The sequence below is a fragment of the Rattus norvegicus genome, chromosome 5 (assembly GCF_021556685.1).
Source record: "Rattus norvegicus strain SHRSP/BbbUtx chromosome 5, alternate assembly SHRSP_T2T, whole genome shotgun sequence".
NCBI lineage: Eukaryota > Metazoa > Chordata > Mammalia > Rodentia > Muridae > Rattus > Rattus norvegicus.
In genome coordinates, this window is record NC_141538.1 from 157,524,255 (window position 1) to 157,542,952 (window position 18,698).

Here is an 18,698-nt window from a genome sequence, read left to right on the forward strand (position 1 = left end):
GAGTCACAGTAGATTCTGAGGGAATAAAGAACAGGGACGTGCTGGAGAAGGTAGCTGACAGACACATCAGAGCAGGGACATGCCAGAGAAGGTGGCTGACGGACACATCAGAGCAGGGACGTGCTGGAGAAGGTGACTGACGGACGCATCAGGGCAGGGACGTGCTGGAGAAGGTGGCTGACGGACGCATCAGGGCAGGGACGTGCCGGAGAACAAGCTGGGGTGATCATCAGGTCTGCCTTGCATAGGTGGAGAGCTGCCAAACAGGCTTGAGGCCGTGGGCTCTAGAAAGCCTGCTGGTTAGACCAGCCTTGGCTGCTGTGAGTGTGAGTCCTTGGACTCTGGGGCCAGCCTACTATCCCCTAATGAGGTGTAAACTGTAGAAATGTCTTGTGCAGAAGTTACACATCCCTTATAAGATCCTGAAGTCTCATAGCTGTTAAAGCAGTGTTTTCAACCTGTGGGTTGTGGCCTCCTCAGCAAACCTCTATCTCCAAAAGTTTTTATATCACAATTCATGGAACAGTAACAAAATCACAGTTTTGAAGTAGCAATAAAAGTAGTTTTATGGAAGTCTGAGGACCACTGTGGCAAGGGACACACAGGTAAACTCTGGCCACCTGGGTCCCCAGCCTTCTCCCTCTTCCCATTCTGATGTCTTGGCTGTGAGTATAGCTCTGTACTGGGCCCTGTGGCCCCTCCTAGCACATCCTTGAGCCAAGGCATTGCATAGCCGTGAAGCAGGCAAGGCGACCCACGATTGTGCTGAGCAGTGGAGAAGGCATGGGCCTAATTTAAGGGCAGTTCTAAACAGAGCCGGCAGGGAGAGGTGCATGGTCCCATGGGCAATGGCTCAAGGCGGGCTTCTGAAAGGCTCCATGGCCCTGGCATGTGGACTGGAACAGAAAGACCCAACAAAGAAAGACTGACTGGCTGGTCCCAAGGCTCCGGCTCTCCCTCCCTCTGGCCAAGTGAGGTGTGTAATTCAAGGCCCTGTGCTTTCCAGTAACAGGACTGCCGGCCCAGGACCTTGGTCTTGTGTTCAGAGCTCCCACAACAGGCTGAGGAGGAAGAGGGAACCAAGTCAACATGAGACAATGGAGAACATGCAAGAAAATAAAATTCTAGACCTGGTGAGACCAGCATGTAACAGTAGCCCTCTCCCTGTCACTTCACATAGGTCTTCAGCTCTCAAAAAGCATCTTGCCTTGTGGGAGCGGCTAAGGACCCAGGCCCATGGCAGTTGAGTTGTTGTAATTGAGTGGGAAGATGGGTTAGTGAGGACCCTCTGCACCCTCGGAGTGGATTGAGCTCTCCTGGGGCTCTCCGACCTGCCTCCCCTATCTCCATCCTGCTACTCTCAGATGGGTCTCCACTGTGGTTCCCAGAGCCCCTGTAGAATGTACCATTACACCTCCAGGAGACTCGTGTTGATGAGCTCACTCCCATTCCCATCGTCTGGCACCGTCGGGGATTGGTCACCTTGGTGTGTAAGCATTGTCTGAGTTTCATTGTGAGACTACAGTGGGGGATTGTGTGCATTGTCTGAGTCTCATCTACTTGTAAAAAATCAGATGGAAAGCAGGAGTATGTGGAAGGGCAGATCGTTTATGAACATGATCCCTCAGAGCCAGCATCAGGGACTTTGATTCCGCCCAAATTCTGGGTTCCTATAACCATATGGCATTCAGTCACGCTCAGGTTTCTGCGGTTCTGCATGCTGGAATAAAACATCTCTGGATGGCTAGCTCCCCCACTGTCAAAGCTTCGTCTCTGCAGAGTGCCCCACTCCCCTGGCCAGCTGCCTTCGAGGCAGTCGACAGGCGGACAGAGCAGTGGTTGCTTGGAACAGGTGATCAAGGATAGAGTCCCATGATGCTCCTTGAGGCAGGGGCTTTCCTTCCCGAATTCCCTGTAGAGGTCTAAAGTGGTGTTCCCTGGCTCCTGAGCCACCAACAGGTTCCTTGCCTGCTCTGATTTTCTGGTGGTTTTCATGTGTACATTTAATTACAGCCTGAAGGTTGTATGTCACTTGCCTGCAGGTGGGATGTTCCACGAGGCCAGTCAGTCTGGTGCTGTGGGCACAGAATATAAGCCTTAACCCAGTCGTTCCAGACAACCATCCCAGCCTGTGGCTTACACACAGTCCCGATCTTTCTGGCATATAGTTTGGTTTGCTTGGGGTTGTATGTATGAGAGTTCACACATGCACAGGCTCATGTCCTCTTGTATATGTGTAGGGAAGCATGCGTGGAGGCTAGAGGTTGACATCAAATGTTTTCTTCTATTAATCTCTACCTTATTTTTTTGAGACAAAGTCTCTAATTAAACCTGAGCTCACTGATTAGCTAGCCTGGCTGTCCAGCGAGCCCACACTACCATGGCCAGCTTTTTTATGTGGGTTGTGGGAATCCTAACTCACATGTTCACGCTTACATAGCAAGCACTGGGTCCACTGAGCCATCTCCCCAGCCCCTACAGTTTTTCTAACTCTGAAATCATGTATTCAAAGCCTCTAGCCCAAAACTAATTTAAAAAAAAAAAAAAAAAAGCAGCTTTGGTTAATTGAGATGGTTTGGTAGCCCCAGAGCCCTGAGTGTCACCTTGCTCAAGGGCTGGGCTCCACAGAGCTGGCTGCATTTCTGTGAGGAGTGTCCAAGCAGAGGCAGTGAGTGCAGTGTTAAGTGTAGATGCCTCATCAGATCCCCAAGCCCCTCCAGTCACACGGTTGTTTCCAGAGAGGTCTTCATCATTTCCCTTCAAGTCAAAAACCAGAAGGCTGTAAAGAGAGGCCATAAAGGACAGCAGCGGCCCAGATGTCCGTGTGTGAGCATTGGCTGGCATTAAAGTCGCGCATGCCTAAACCCATCGGAATGCTTGCTCAAGGGATCACTGCACCTGTGTGTACTGGAAGGAATTTCCACAGAATACCTGCCCCAAGTTCGTGGGCAGACTGAGACATGTTCTATAAACTGTGGTGAAAACAGCTGTTCACATATAAACAAGGGTGACCTGGTTTCTGTATCATATCTGAACTCAGCCATTCGAAGCCAAGGTTAATTTCTCCATTTTGTGTGTAGCTAAGACTAGCTCCCAGGGCCGTGGAGGTGGGATTTCGCTTACATGAAACAGCACTTCATGTTTCTGAGGGAATGCTTCCTGGGCGTTCAGAGCATACAGGGAGCCAAAGGGGAATATTCCATGCTGCTAACAGCTACTGAGGCCAGGACTCTTGACCTCTGTCTCTGTCTCCTGTCTCTAGACGAACTGTCCACGTACACCCTTCAACTGAGCTGGTGTAGCCAGTCAGAGCACCTATTGCTTCGCCCTGGAGTTGCGGACATCTGCAGTTCTCTGGGCTTCTCTCCAGTCCGTGTGGGCAGCTCCTGGGTCCTCCTCTTGGCAGAAGATAGGCAAATCAGGAGTTTGTAGCCAGTGAGTGCAAAAGGAATGTTGGTCACAGAGATAGGAGGCAGCCAGGCTCAGAACCTCTCCAGGCACCCTGGAGGCTCTTCTCTTCCTGAGCTGAAGTTAAGTCGCTCTCACGTGTGGGAAACAGTACCCTTCTCACATCAGAAGGATGTGAGGGGTGGTCCGAGAAGCCAACCACTGTTGGTGACCGATGACTTGGCACTTTCAGTCTGGGGAGGGACATGAAGAAGTTACTGTCTGGGAGTTAGAACCTCAGTTCCTGGTAGGATGGCTCTGTTCTGTGGTTTTTTCCTCCCTACCACAAACTCTGTCATCACGAGGAGAGCCTCGTCTATGTGACCTTGTCCCTGCCATGTCCACATGGTGATTAGAGTAAAAATGTCCCAGAGGCCAACTGTGACAGACAGTCTGTGCTACTAAGTAGTGAGGCCTCGGTGTCCCAGCGGCCATCCGTGATAGACAGTCTGTGCTACTAGGTAGTGAGGTCTTGGAAGACTGCGTCCATGACAGAAGGGTGAAGAAGGCAAGGGGAAAGTTTGAGAATCCAAGAGCAGCTACCCCTGCCAGCCTGGCACTAGATGAAGGGCACCCACCAGTTAGACCGTTCTGACAGGGTTACTAGACCCTTGGGCACCTTTGCAGCCAGCCTCCCTTAGTCAGTGGATCTCTCAGAGGTCCTTTATCTTGTTCTGCCTTCATCTTGACAGAGGTGCCAGAGCATAGCTCCTCCATGTTGACTTCAGTTTCCTCTGCAGGGCCTTTGCTGGGGCCTCACTGTACTGTCTAGAAAGCACGCTTACTCTCTTGCCTCACTTCTTCCTCTCATGTATTCTGAGTCACAGAGACCTCTGTGGGAGGGTGGCCCAGGGGCTGTAGGTAACAGCAGACTCTGAATCCACGGGCAGAGTGGGAGCAAGTGGCTGGCAGCAGGTGTCACTGGGGTGACTGTAGGCTCAGCGTGTACCTCGATGTGGCCTGCTGAGCCATGTACTGTTCTCCCCAGCGCTCTGGTTAACGTGAGGCTCAGGTATTAGCTTTCTGTTCTCCCACCATAAGAAGGGTCCTGACGAGCTGCAGGGTGTTGTGCAGATAGATGGGTGACAGGAGAAACACGCTGCACGATTGAAAGACCGGAAAACTCTTGGAGTCCGTGGGAGCCATCTTGAGTTCTGTGGGAGGACAGGGTAAGGAGTGTGATGTTCCCGCTCCAGGAGGTTCTAAAAGGCAGAGCTTTCCGCTGCCAGGTGTCCGAAACAAATGTTTGACAGAAATGAAGGATGTTATGAACCAATTCTTACAGAGTCCAGTATCTACCTCTTAAGCCTTGTGCAGCCCCAGGTCCCGGGAATAGGACCAAGAGACTCTTTCTTACCAGCTCCCTGATTTCCACACAAGGAAATAGTCTTTGGCACCATGTTGGTACCAATCAATATTCCCAGCCTTGTTTTTGGCCTTATTTAGGTTGTGTGTGTGTGTGTGTGTGTGTGTGTGTGTGTACACAAGTGTCCTCATGAGAGGCCAGAGGAGCCTTTGGGTGCCTTCCCTACTGCTCTCCACTATTCCCATGAGGCTGAGTCTCTCACTGAGCCTGAAGCTAGCCTTTGAGTGAGGGTAGCTGGCTAGTGAGTTCCCGACAGGCAAGCACACTTCTGTGGCTATGCCTGGCTTTTCTTCTTTGTGGATTGTCATTTGTTTTGGATTTTTTGTTTTGTTTTGATTTGATTTGATTTGATTTGGAGACAGGGTCTCACTGTGTAGCCTTGTCTAGACGAACTCACTCTGTAGACCAGACTGGTTCCGCCTGCCTTTGCCTCCCAAGTGCTGGGGTTACAGAGCTTTCCCCTACATCTGGCCTCAGCTTTTCTTTTCCTTTTTAATTTATATTTTTTAATGTATTCGTTTTGCATGGGTGTGCGTATGGAGGTCAGAGGACAGTTTGTGGGAGTCAGCTCTACCCTTCCTCCTTGCGGGCCCCAGGGATTGAACTAATTGTCAGGCTTGTCAATTTGGGTGTCTTTACCTGCTAAGCCATGTCACTGGCCAAGCCCCACTTTTTATGTGGGTGCTAGTGACTCAAACTTAGATCCTCCTGTTTACACAGAAAGTTCTCTCACGTAGAGAGTGGTCTCCCAGCCCATACCTTTATTTACTTCACACAGGGGCTTGCCCAAGTTGCTTGAGAATCACTCGAACTCTAGACCTTCCTGCCTCAACCTTCTGAGGGATGGGCTTATAGGTTTGTGTAGCCATCCCTGGATGTCTTGACTTTATTTAGTAAATAGAAGAAAATCCCCACGTAGCATCTTTGAGGCTTCATTTCTTCCTCAAGCCTCTGACATGGCTGGATCAGTAGGCCTGGTCAGTATCATGATTAACCCAGGTCTGAGTCTGCTGAGTCTCATGGCCCGATCCCAGTTGCCCAGGCAGAGGCCCGTGGCTGAAGAGAGGCCCCTGGGAACCCTAGAACCACAGTTTGTTTCTCGGATGGTGCAAAGTGTCCTGGCCTTAGCCTTACAGCCTTTTTCGAGGCTGTGGCCCGGGACTCATGTGAAACCTTTGCATTCAGACCTGGCCACTGTCCCAGGAGGCAGGATTGTAGGCCAGCTTCCAAAGCCACTCAGGGCCCATCTCCTCATTCCATCTGCAGCCAGGCTGGCCAAGGCTGCAGATTGGGTGGGTCACAGTTACAGCTCGGGTTCCCACAAGTTTCCATCCAAGGGCTCTGTACACCTCGGCATCAAACACCCCATAAAGCCCTCGGGCCGGAATGCCGCTTTTACTTCTCTAAGTAGGCCATTTTGAGTGTGGTATGTTCTGCCTTTTGGTTCTGCAGTGCAGATGTGGCGTGGACTCTGTATGTGACTGATGGTATGCAGCTGGAAAGAGGTTTTCAGGGAGTAATCCCCTGGAACTCAGAAGACAAGTCGTGATCCATTAAGGATCTTAAGGAAGGTGGAGTACGCTCATGTAGGTGCATACTTGTGACTAGCCTCACTGGCAGTAGCCAACCCCTCCGAGGGTCTTGCCTTGTGCCTCCTGCCTCATTCAGTGCACAGGTGCCCCTTGTGCCCCAAGTCATTTAGTGGTCACCTTGTCATCCTCAAATGAAGGAACTATAGCTTCTTCTCCTGAAACCCTCATTTCTCAAGTCCCAGCTACACGACCACACCACAGGTTTGTTCTCCTTTGTAGACAGCCAGAGCCACCAGGGCTTCTGATAAGACCTATGGCTGGTGTGTCTGCTCCTCTGATACCAGCAAAGATAATGACTCACACACCCATACACTCAGAGACACAGACACACACACATGCACACATGCATGCACCCTGGTGATCTGTCACTGAGTCTGCTGTGAGGCTTTCTAGGGCCCAACTCCTCCCTTTATGGCCCAACTGTGTCCAAAGTGACATCTCTGGTCCTCCTGAGAGCTAGTTCCTGTCTCCTGCTTGGAGCAGACCACTTGGCGTTTGGGTTGGGTGTTGTGATTACCTCCCTCTGTTCTTCCCCTTCCATGAGGGAGGGAGGCCTGAGAAGAGCCTGTGCTTTCTTCTCCAAAGCAATGCTTTCCCTCCCGCCTGACAAAACACCTTGCTGTGGGAGCCCTGTGGTCTGTCCCTCCTGGACCCCTCTTCCTCAGGCCTTAGAGATCTGGGGGTTTTGATGTTGTCAGAACCTCAAGTTAGAGTTCAGAGTGCTATCCACTGGATGCCCTAACTTCTCAGTGCTTGGCCACATTGGATTCCTCAGTCCTGTTGACCTGTAAGGCCCGAGAGCAGGCACGGAGCCATGGCCAAGCCACCTCATTGAAATAGCATGCTGACATTTAAACAGAATTAATACTATTTGACTCATTAAATGTACAAAGGCCAATCAAAGTGCTTCCATGTGTGTGCTGTTAGTTCTGGCGGGCAACGCCTCCCCTGGCTTCATGTGGTTTCAGACAACATTTTAGCACATTCTTAAAATACCCACAAAAGCCTTTATGTAAAACTCATAAATGTGAGCCACATAAAATTATTTGTTTCCGTGTTTCATGTCACCATGATCAAAGTACAGTAGGTAAGAGTAAGTTTTCAAAGCCTTGTTGAGGTCCTTCTTTAATTAATGCTTCACGCACAGAGTGAAACCATAAACCATATAATGGGGGTACAACTGTCTGAGCACCCCATGACCACCTCCCTTCTGACAGGGCTTGCCAGCAAACCTGGGGCTTCTGAATGGCCCTCCTAATCTCCCTGGTTTCAGTCCCTTTGTATTAGGCCATCTTGTTGAGACTTGCAGCTGAGTTCCCTGAGGTCCCCCTTCTTGGTGTGTGTAATCAAGTCCATTCTTGAATTGTTGGGGCTCAGTCTGAGGAACCAAGTCTCATCTTGTCTGCCCTGCTCCAACAGAGAACACCCCAGTTCCTGGGGACAGCGGGTGTGGCAGGCCACTGGCAGCATGGCCTCTGCTCTGTGGCCAGTAGGGAATCTCCCAAGGGGACACCAGCCACTGTGGAAAAGAGCTGAGCGTCAGCTGCCTTGTGAAAAATGCCACATTCGCTTGTCCTGGCATCGGCCCTTACCGTTACATAAAAGTCCAACGACTCAACAAAGACTGGAAGAAACTTTGGAAAAATTAGATTTGTGGGAAATGTCGATTTATGGTATTATGGGATGATTTTTAAATTTATTTTTCTTGAAAGAAGTTTTCTAATTCAGGGAGGGGAGCCCACAAGGAGGTCACCCTCGGGCTTATATTTCCACCTCCTTCAGTTCTAGCATTTGAAACTCTAGACCCAGCCAGTGTGGCCTGGGGGAGAAGCTAAAGTACCTGAGAGACACTGCCCAGAGCAGGGGCCAGGTTTCCGGCCGGAGTGCAGAGCTGAGACAGCCCGTTCCACCTTATAAACACTTGCAGCACTGAGGATGTGTCCTAGGGGATTCACTTTAGGTCATCTGGTGCTTTTGTACTGGTCACTGGATAATGTTGACAAACGCTTTCAAGGCACTGTGTCTGCTGGTCCCCGCCAGGGCAGCCTGAGCCAGCTCACGGAAATGGGCCTGTGACAAGAACAACACGACAGGAGGCTTTTCAAGCAGTACATGGAGGAAGGATGGTGGTGGCCGGGACTCTGGGCCTGTGCTCTGCAGGGCCAAGTGGGCAGAGCAGGAAAGGAAACATCCGGCAGAAGTACTTTTTGCTTCTACTGTGGGCTGTGCCTCTCCTTTGCTTAGAGCAGAGGCCCCAGAACTTGAGAACTTGTGTCAGAAAATCTGCTGCCACCAAGTCTCATCCAGCGTGGTTGTCCTAGAGGTGACTAGTCCATCTCTGTGTACCCCAGGGACATGCCTTAGTGTGTGCACAACCCAGGAGACATGGCTCCTCAGGTCCCAGAGCACAACAGTTTGTCTCTCTTGTGCTATAGGGAACAGGGACGCTTGCAGAAAGTTTCAAAACGGGGTTGGGGATTTAGCTCAGTGGTAGAGCGCTTGCCTAGCAAGTGCAAGGCCCTGGGTTCGGTCCCCATCTCCGGGGGGGGGGGGGGAGTTTCAAAACAAGATAAAGTATTAATGCCCTGGGGTAGGTAGGGTTGTTGGCCAGCATCCTGGATTTACCAAGGGATGGTCCTGAGCATTGTCCCATGGGTGCCCATCTGTGCCTGTGAGCCATAGACTTGGCCCATAGACATTTAACCGGTGTCTACTAGGCGAGCCTGCTGTGTCCCACCCTGGCTGATGGACATCAATACCAGAAATTGTTTGATCCTCCTTCACAATAAAGGTGAAGCCTGGGCCAGTCCTGGGAACCATGTGTGAAGGAGCTAGGAGTCAGGGGCAGAGTGGCACCTCCTCAGGAAGTAGGAGTGGAAGGCAGAACAGCCATTGCACCGGCACTGTGTGACTACAGGGCTGGGGGGTGGGGAGATCCGTGTCCTTGGCAGGACAGGAACTCTGGTTTTGCCTCGGCTGTGCTCTGGTGTGTTTCTTGTTTGTGGGCGGCGGCAGGGGTGTGTGTTTTCAAATCAAGATCAAATTGCAGAAAAGGTGCGACTGGACTGATGCCCACAAGACACCCTGGTGATGCCCAAGGCCTTGGTGGAAATGACAGGGCAGTTACACAGGGCTTGTGCACCTCTGATTGTAACACCTCGTGTTGCTGTGAGACAGGGCCTTGCTCTTGCCGCTCTGACTAGCCTGGACTCAGACTGCAGGAATCTTGCCTTGGCTTCTCAAATGCTGGGCTGCCAGACATGTGCACCACGTCTCTGGGACGACTTAGCATGGGAATCCAGTGTGAACCAGCAGCACAGTTCATCTTAGCAAATCAGAGGAGGAGAAAGCCTGTGAACATTTGGTGTACATGGCGTTCTTTCTTTCATCAGAGCCTAAAGGTGTGGAGCTATAGGCATGGAGCTGACGCCCCAAGGACTCCTTCTCTCCCCTCATTTTCCATGTTAACATTTATCATGTGGCTTTTTTATTGTGTAACAGATTTTTTGTGACCTAAGCCACGGGTGCTTGTTAATCTTGAATATACTTTAATTTCAAAAGCAATAGTTTTCATACCAGTACCCCAGCACTCAGGAAACCAAGGCAGGAGGATCTGAAATTCAAGGATTCTTCTTGCCAAAGCCACCCTCTGCACCCCAAATAATCATTTTTGGGTGTACACTACCCTTTTTCTCTTCAGTGCCCTAGCCTCTAATCACCCCCTTTGCATATTGTCCCTGACTACATGGGCTAATGAAGCCAATCAAAGCAGCACTGGCATCAGCCCCTGTCTGCCTGAGGCCCACCATGAACCTGCTGTGGGGCCGAGGCTCCATCCCCACAATGCCAGCCCTGAGCTCTGTCTGCTTCACTGATGGGCTCTACCCGAGGTTAGACACTGGGTTTCATGGTGAGGAAAATATTGGCCACAAGAGATGCAATTTCCTGGGGTTGGTTGGTTATTAGTGGAGTGTGAGGTCACAGCAGCTGGACTTAGGTCTTAGCGGCCATCCATCCGTCACCCCTGGGTTTGGGACCCTAGCCGAATGGCCTCTGGTTCTTCCCCTTCCTTTTTGTTTTGTCAGATTTGTGGACTTTTTAGTGTTGACTGACCCTGAGGAGGAAGTGTTGTCGTCCCCCCCCAACCACACACACACACACACACACTCACACACACTCTCACACACACACACACACACACACACACACACACACACACACACACACACACACACACACACAGAGCCCTTCTTCTGTTGGGGTTCTCCAGCAAGGCTTTCTGAATTGTGATGTGGAGCAGGCTTGCAGACAGCCTTCCTGAAAGATAGAAATGTTAAACAAGGTGACAGTTGATTCTGGAAGCAACCTTTAACAGCAATGGCCAGCTCTGTGCGATGACGAGGGCACACTGTGCTGGATCCTGTAACGGGGAGGAAGCCGAAGCCCAGAGAGCTCAGGAACCTTGTCAGAGACAGCGCTCAAACGCAAGACTGACTTTCCTGGCTCCTAAGGTCTTGCTTTTCTGCTTCTGCAGTCTTAGGATGGTCAGGCCAGGTCAAAATGTCAGCCCTGGGATATTGTGTGGAGGGTCCTTAATCCTACACAGGTGTCTAGAGTGTCTCTAAGAGCATCATTGCTACAACAGTGTGGTACCCAGGCCAGAGGGCCAGAGTCCCAGAGCTCGGCTTGGCATCTAACGGTCGGTCCACGGGCGTCTCTTGCAGGTATTTTGAAGGTGGTGTCTCATCAGTCTACCTCTGGGATCTCGATCATGGCTTTGCTGGAGTGATCCTCATAAAGAAGGCTGGGGATGGATCAAAGAAGATCAAAGGCTGCTGGGATTCCATCCACGTGGTGGAAGTGCAGGTAGACAGTGCTCCACCCCAACCGGCAGCCAGCCTCCCAGTGCAGGATATGAACCCTACCAACTCCTACACATACCCAGAGCCGTGTGGGTAAAGTCAGGGTGACATGATCATTGATGCTGAAAGTCCCCAGAGAACTGAAGGCACGGTGACAGTTCTGCCTCGTGCAGACATGGGAATCTTCTAAGAGAGGAATGGCCTTGGTGTCAGGAGGGGGGTCGGTGGGGCTCCATGTCTCCCTCCTCAACTCAGGTTCACAAGGTTATTTTCTCTACCTTGTCCCCCAGGAGAAGTCCAGTGGCCGTACTGCCCATTACAAGTTGACCTCCACAGTGATGCTATGGCTGCAAACCAACAAATCCGGCTCAGGCACCATGAACCTGGGAGGCAGCCTAACCAGACAGGTAGAGCTTTCACTCCAGCCTCTCGCCAGTGTCCACTGGTACCAGAAGCAAATGAGCACTTTGCCCAGACTAGAAAGAGCGTGTGTGGCCAGCTGCCAGTCCACCTGCTTAGGGGTGCTTCCTGTTCACACGTCACTGCAGCTCAGCTGTCTGACAGGCAGCTGCCCGCTGTAGTAGGACCGAGGGATTGCCAGCTTGTCACCTACCAGGGCCTGGTGTCACGCTTTGCTGAGTTTGCTAGTGGTCAGGCTGTGGGCTCCACACGAGCTGCTCCCCACAGTTTAGTCCCAGTGCTTGCTCCCTGACCAGGTCTGAGCTCCTGCTTAGTGGAGGCTGAGGGCTCTTGGAGGGGAGCTCGGATCTTCATGCTCATTCTCCAGCTTCGTGCACATGAAGATTTGCCGAGCCCGTCCCATCTGTCGCTCACCTGTCCTTTGCTTGGGTGTCTCTAGTAGCCATATTCTAAGATACCTCTTTCAGGCTGTGGGCAGAACGTAGAGCTTGGACTTCCTGGCACTGCACGCCCTGTCTCTCAGCATCTACATTAGGAACCTCTAGATGCACCCAGACAGTGTTCAGACCCTTGATACTCCATCCAGAGTTGTGTGTTTATAACCCTCAGGACCCCTTCCACCCCCGCCCATCTTACGTAGGGGAGCACAGAGGAGCAGGCGACACACAGCAAAGGTGCTCAGGACGGGAAGCGCTTAGGAGCCCGATACATAGAGCCCTTCCCTTCCTTGAATATCTGGCTTCAAAAGACTCTCTTCTTAACGAGAGTATTCTACTGGGGACTGGGAGGCGGCTCAGTGGTGAGGCTCAAGGGCAGAGTACTTGCCTAGAAGGCTCATTTCACAGTACCCATACCACCCAAGATAGTTTTGTTTTTGTTTTTGTTTTTTAAAGATTTATTTATTTATTTTATATATGTGAGTACACTGTAGCTGTCTTCAGACACACCAGAAGAGGGCATCAGATCTCATTACAGATGGTTGTGAGCCACCATGTGGTTGCTGGGATTTGAACTCAGGACCTCTGGGAGAGCAGTCAGTGCTCTTAACCACTGAGCCATCTCTCCAGCCCCGATAGTTTTATTTTTGATAGCTCTTAAGAATGTTACATGGCAGAAAAGTTTGGGTTCATAACCCTTTCTTAGGTAGGTTTGAGTTCTACAGGCCGCACGGGTGCCTATGTGCAGTTGAGAACAGTGGTGCAAAGGCAGTAAGGCCAGTGCCAGCCTGCACATCTGGGGTGCATCTTGGTTCCACTGGAGCCTTACAGTCTCCTGTGCAAAGCCATCACAACCTGTGTCGTTGTCAAGGTTAGCGGCTACAGGGAGCCCAGGTCCTCTAGACAGAGCTCGTCCTGCTGTGTGGGCATGCGCCCTCAGTGTCTCAGGCCCTTTACATAGGCGGGCCAGCCAAGTCCCTGGGCAGCCAGCTTCCACACAGCCTGCCCCCCTTCTCCCTGCTACTCAGTGAATGGGTGGGAACCCATAAGTCCATCCGGAGGCTGCTTCCTGCTTCTCTTGCTGCTGGGAACTGTCTGTAATCACACCCATGTACAGTGACCTGCACACATATTTAGTCATCCGTCTCCCTAATAGTTTAAGTCAGCACTGCCAGCCCATGGCCAGCATCTGGCTCAGTAATGCCATACTCAGTGGCCCTGCCAAGCCAAACTCAGCCTGCTGAGTGGCTGTCCTCAGCACACCTTGTCTGTATCGCCTCTGCTGCCTTGCGCTCTTGGGGCTTTCCTGAGGAAACCCGTGCTGCTGTCACCCTCAGGACCAGAGCCGTAACTCATCCCGGTGATTAAGGCTGAGGCTCACCTCCTTCTGAGTAGCTGTAAAGAGGAGGCTCCACAGATGGACAGATACACACTAACAGCAAACTCCTGAGCAGGCAGTCAGTGAAGGCAAGCGGCTCGACTCAGTCCCATGTGAGCCCTGGACATTTTCCTGTGGTTGTCTTGGAAGGGTGACTAGGGCTCCAAGAAGGCTGTGTGAATAGCACAGCAAGCAGACATGGTTCATGGCCGTCTCTGCTGAGTAGATTCTAGGCAGTGAATTTAACAAGTGAGGGAACTGAGGCCCACTCATGCCACTACATAACTGACTAGAACCAAAGTAGCAGATCTGGGATTGAACCCACAAGGTCTAATGCAGTGAATGCCCTTTCTCCCATATACTCTCTGGGTCAGTGCTCTGGTGCTGTCCATTTGCAAGTGATCATACACACACTCTCTCTCTCTCTCTCTCTCTCCCTCTCCCTCTCCCTCTCCCTCTCCCTCTCTCTCTCTCTCTCTCTCTCTCTCTCTCTCTCTCTCTCTCTCTCTCTCTCCACAGTTTTGGCAATCAGTAGGCAGAGGGTTTCCTTCCTCTGTCATAAGTACCCACTCGGTGTCAGGAAGGACGTTCTTACCAGGCCCATGGTGCCTGGCATTGACCCTCATGCCATGCTGTCCAGCTGTGAGGCACATTCCTCATCAAAGACAAGCAGGTCCCCATGTCCCTGGTGTAGTTCTTCACCAGCCTGACCCCAGCGGCCTCCCCACTTCCCAGTTTCCCAGGCCCCATGTACAGAAACCCAGGGGCTATTCTCCTTGGGGGTCCGTCCCAGGAATGATACGGTTTTGCTCCTTGTCCTGTTTTCCTTATATGACTTCTGGGAGTACATTGAGGGAGTTGAGAACCCTTCTTGGTGGCACCTGTCACCATGATAAATGGCCCCAGCTGCTCAGGACACCCTGCTGTGACTGTTGCCTCCCCCTTCACTGTGTCCCTTTGTTGCCTCCACTCAAAGCTGTCTCTTGGGGACATCCATTAGATGAGAGATAGTCCTTTGGGGGTGATGGGAATGGAAGCCGGGGCCTTCCGGGAGCTTATTACAGCTTCCTTGCATCCTCCTGCCGAGGCAGACTCCACATGTCAGGGGGTGGCAGAAGGTACCCCTGGCAGGCTGCCACAGAGGCCCCAGTGGGAAGGCTGAGAGCAAGTGAAAAGGTGCGGCATGCCAAGTCCTGGATAGGAAAAGGAAGCTGCCTGGAGAGGTCACTTCGCCTGTGTGACAGTAGAGACGTGGGAATCAGGCGAACCGTAAACCTCTGGAAAGAGATCCAAAGACTCCCATTCAGGGCAGTCCTACAGATGTTCGCTTAATTTTCTTTTCAGAGTCTAAATATTTAGACACAGGTGGAATGTTGGAGGAGATTGGGCTCACTGGTCATTTGCAAGAAGACCTCCCCCATCAGTCACAGGCACTCACACCCAGGTCTTCAGGAAAGAAAGGCCCAGCAGCCAGCGGTCTTTGCCAGGGCTCCTGATGGGAAGGCCTCCCTGACCGGGGCTTGGCAGTTAGGACATGCAGGATATTTGTGTAAGAAGACAAGCCCATGGCCTTTACTTGCCGTCGGTGGTACTGAGGCGGGCAGACCTTTATAGCTGGCCTGCTTTGGCAACACAGCAGGCAGCAGGCTTCGGTGCGAGCGTGGTCATGACGGTGCCATCTAAGTGGTCTAAGAAGAGCTGAGCCCTTGTCAGATGACCTGGGCAAGAAAACCTGAAGTGAGGCCCCCCACTCACAAGCCCTAGCTGTGGAAGGCAGGGTAAAAAACAGAAGGGCCGGGGTGCTGGCCGCAAGGAGTTGGACTGAATGCTTCCCAGAACTTCTGAACCCAGAGTTGTGGTTTTTTCCTTGGCTTTTCTGGTAAACATATATAAATATCTACCCACCAGAGAGGCTGTCTCAAAGAAAACTGCCTTCAGAATCCTCCAGAACTTGGTCCAGGCTGTAGCCCTGTCCGCCCATAGCCTTGTGACCAAATCTTACACTTTCTAAAGTTCTGTGTGCTCTGTAGAGTTGAAAGCCCACACCAATCTGATTCTTTCCGCAGCTCCCATGAGTCCTCCACATGTCCAACCCTTGGACACGCCTTCTTCCTCGGATGCTGTGTGGGCATCGTCTCTGGCTAGGTGGCAGGGTTAATTCTGGCCTGACAGCCCCATGTGGATGGCACAGATGGGCACTTGGGCAGCAGGGCCCGGGCATTGTGCGTCTTTAACAAGTAGTATGTGCTGCTAGGCATGCACTGGCACTGCATATGTGTTCATTAGCTTAGCGTGCAGTAAAGGCGAGAACCTGGATGTCAAGGTGGGCAAGGCCCTGTGCACCTGGGTATGAGCTAGAAGCAGCCACCTTGCTGCTGGCCGGCCCTCTTGTTAGCTGAACTCACTAGGAAAGACACTTGTGGAGTGGGAAACGCTGGCCACCCCTGTTTGAGGACTACAGTCACCAGATTCAAGCTCTTCTTGGATTTTCCCCGTCTCAGCCATAGAGAGGAGGAAAGGGTCTTGATGGGGACAAGCAAGCAGGGGCCTGACTCTAGACTCAGTTGGAGCCACCTTGTGGGACATCTGTGCCGCCACAGAACATAAAAATGTTTTCTTCCTGGCAGCTTCTTTTATGAGGGTGTAATAATATATGCGTTACAAAAACAGTTCTGTTCCTGGTGGCTCAGCGCTGCCAGCAAGCTGACCCCAGCCAGGTGTGGAGAGGAGGGACGCCGTGGGGGCGGGCAAGGGGGCTGTGGAAACTGCCTGCCTGGGCCAGGATCTTGAGCTTCGAGGCCCCCTGTGTTCTCCTGGGGAGTCCACCCCCCCTTACACACACACACACACTCTCTCTCTCTCTCTCTCTCTCTCTCTCTCTCTCACACACACACACACACACACACACACACACATTCTTTAAGGGTCTAGTGGTTCTGGCCTTTCTCTTCTGGAAGGTGGCTCTTAATTCTGAAGCACCATGTTGGGACAAGGGACTGAGTTGCTCACAGGACTCTTATCTGTCCAGTGGTGAGAGCCCTTCAACCCTCGAGCTGCGCTCACCACAGCTGCCACAGCTCACTAAAATGGCTCTTGAGAAACCCAAAGCCTTCCTTGTGGAGGCAAGGATCTCTCTGCGTAAAGCAGGGGACTGAGAGACCAGGCTGGAGAAGCACAGGTCACTGGGTCAAAACCCCCACCAGAGGAGCTCCAGGCAGTCTTGAGGCCTGACACAGCAACCATTCCCATACGGGATGTTGGGTTCTGAGACCTCCTTTCAGAAGTGGGTGGCAAGCCCTGTCCTTTCTCTGAGGCGTGCTCCCAGCTGTATTCAGTGCACACACCGACCAGTCATCTTAGCAGTCGACTTTCACTCAGCAACAATTATGCTCCACCAGCACCGTGCTGACCACACCTGAAATGGGACCATAGCTGTCATTGCAGTTGTGAACACTCACTACTCTAGCTTTGTAAAGACATTTCACAGTCTAAGACTTCCTGGGACCCTGTTGCCAAAGCATGCCCAGCAAAGTTCAGGGTCTAGACTAGGGACCAAGACACTGATGACTCTTTCAGCCCTATCATCATCTCCTTTGGGCAGCTTTTAGTGAAATCCCTTACTAAGTTCAGTACCAGAACTCTGTTCTGCAGAGTCATGTGGCTCTGGAAGGCCCTTGGGTCCAGACTATTACTCCACACTGGGTTCTCAGCTTGCAGCATGGCACTAAATGGCCATCCCACTGTTCCTCAGCGATCCAGTGCTAACTAGTATAAGTAGGTGCCTGTCTGAACAATTCTGTTAGAACCAGTTGGGCCCACTCTGTCACATGTAGTGACAGAATCCAGGCCACTCAGCCCTGCGGCATCCTGGGATTACCCCTACACATGGCCTGGCTTTACCAGCTCTTCTCCTGAGTTATGCCACACCTTGATCTCAGTGGTCCTTGTCCTGTCCAGGAATAAGGAACTGGAGACACTGACAATTTTAAATACTTAGTACTCTCCTGGTTCCCCGTGAATCTGAAGATGGCCGTTCTCCCTTTTCTCTGTCGTACCCTTGTCAGGGAGATAAGGCTCCACTGGGAAACCAGACCAGCAGCAGATACATATTTCCCTGCCAACTCCTCCGTTCATGCACTGAGCTGGCTGTTGGCCCCTGTGCTTTGTAACCCCAGAGTCTAACATTCCCTTGCACTGCTAGCTCCTGGCCTTGGAGTGGTGAGGGTGCTGGACAAGGCTGAGTCCCTCCTAGCCGGGCCTCAGCTGACAGGGTCCATGGCTGCCATTGCTGGGCTGGTCAGGATGTGGCAGTGTTGGGATACAGGAGGATTCCAGTGCCACCCCAGGCCTCACCCAAGTCTGGGTAGTAGTTTGTACCTGTGGCTGCCAGGAGTATGTAAAGACAGGCAAGGCCAGAGTGACCTGGCCATGCAGCTCTTTGCCCTCCCTGTTGGGGCCCTAGGAGCTAAGTGGGAAGTCCATTCTCAGAGCAGCATCAAGAGACTCTGCCCTAGAAATGGTAGGGCTTCGGGATGCCTTCTGACGGGGCTGTTTACAACCCGAAACCTGAGTCATTGGTGCTAGAAAAGTGACCTTGTGACAACAGCTCCACAGAGCCACCAGCCACCAGAGGACTGTGACACACAGGGACAGCACCTGGGGACAGAGGACTGAGGTGCAGGAATATTGGTGAGGTGCTGGTGGCAGGCTGCTTTCTGGAGCTGCAACTTTCTCTGACTAAATGATGTGTCTTTGCAGATGGAGAAGGACGAAACTGTGAGTGACTGTTCCCCACACATAGCCAACATTGGGCGCCTGGTGGAGGTGAGTGGGGCGGCTCCAGGCCCACCCACCCCAGAGCCTCTGCTCGGCCTTGTTTCCCCTGATCGCTGTGTGTGAACAGTGATCTGAACCCAGGGTGCAAACAGATCGTTGGAACACTAGGGGCCTTGGAGCAGCTTCACTTGCGGCTGCTACAGTCTCGCCTGTCACCACGTCCCATTTGGAAGTGGGGAGTGTTGTTTGGACTGGAGATACGTTCTCTGGTTTCACAGAACTGTTCACAGAGATGGTGGCCAGGCAGTGCTCTGGTGATGTGGTTTAGACCTGCTCCCAGCAGTGGTCAGAATTGGCCATCAGCCCCTAGGTGTTGGCTTCCTCCATGCCTAAGGAAAGACCCAAAACACAAATTATAGG

General features: G+C 52.0%; 1 protein-coding gene across 10 annotated transcripts in view; it reads left to right on the forward strand.

The window, feature by feature from the left end:
• Capzb (capping actin protein of muscle Z-line subunit beta) overlaps positions 1-18,698 on the forward strand; it is a 100,287-nt gene that overhangs the window by 77,410 nt on the left and 4,179 nt on the right. For all 10 annotated transcript variants that reach the window (NM_001436734.1, NM_001436731.1, NM_001005903.2 and 7 more), the window contains 3 exon segments: positions 11,130-11,271; positions 11,558-11,674; positions 18,261-18,326. In NM_001436734.1, coding sequence (NP_001423663.1) covers positions 11,130-11,271; positions 11,558-11,674; positions 18,261-18,326 — 325 coding nt within the window.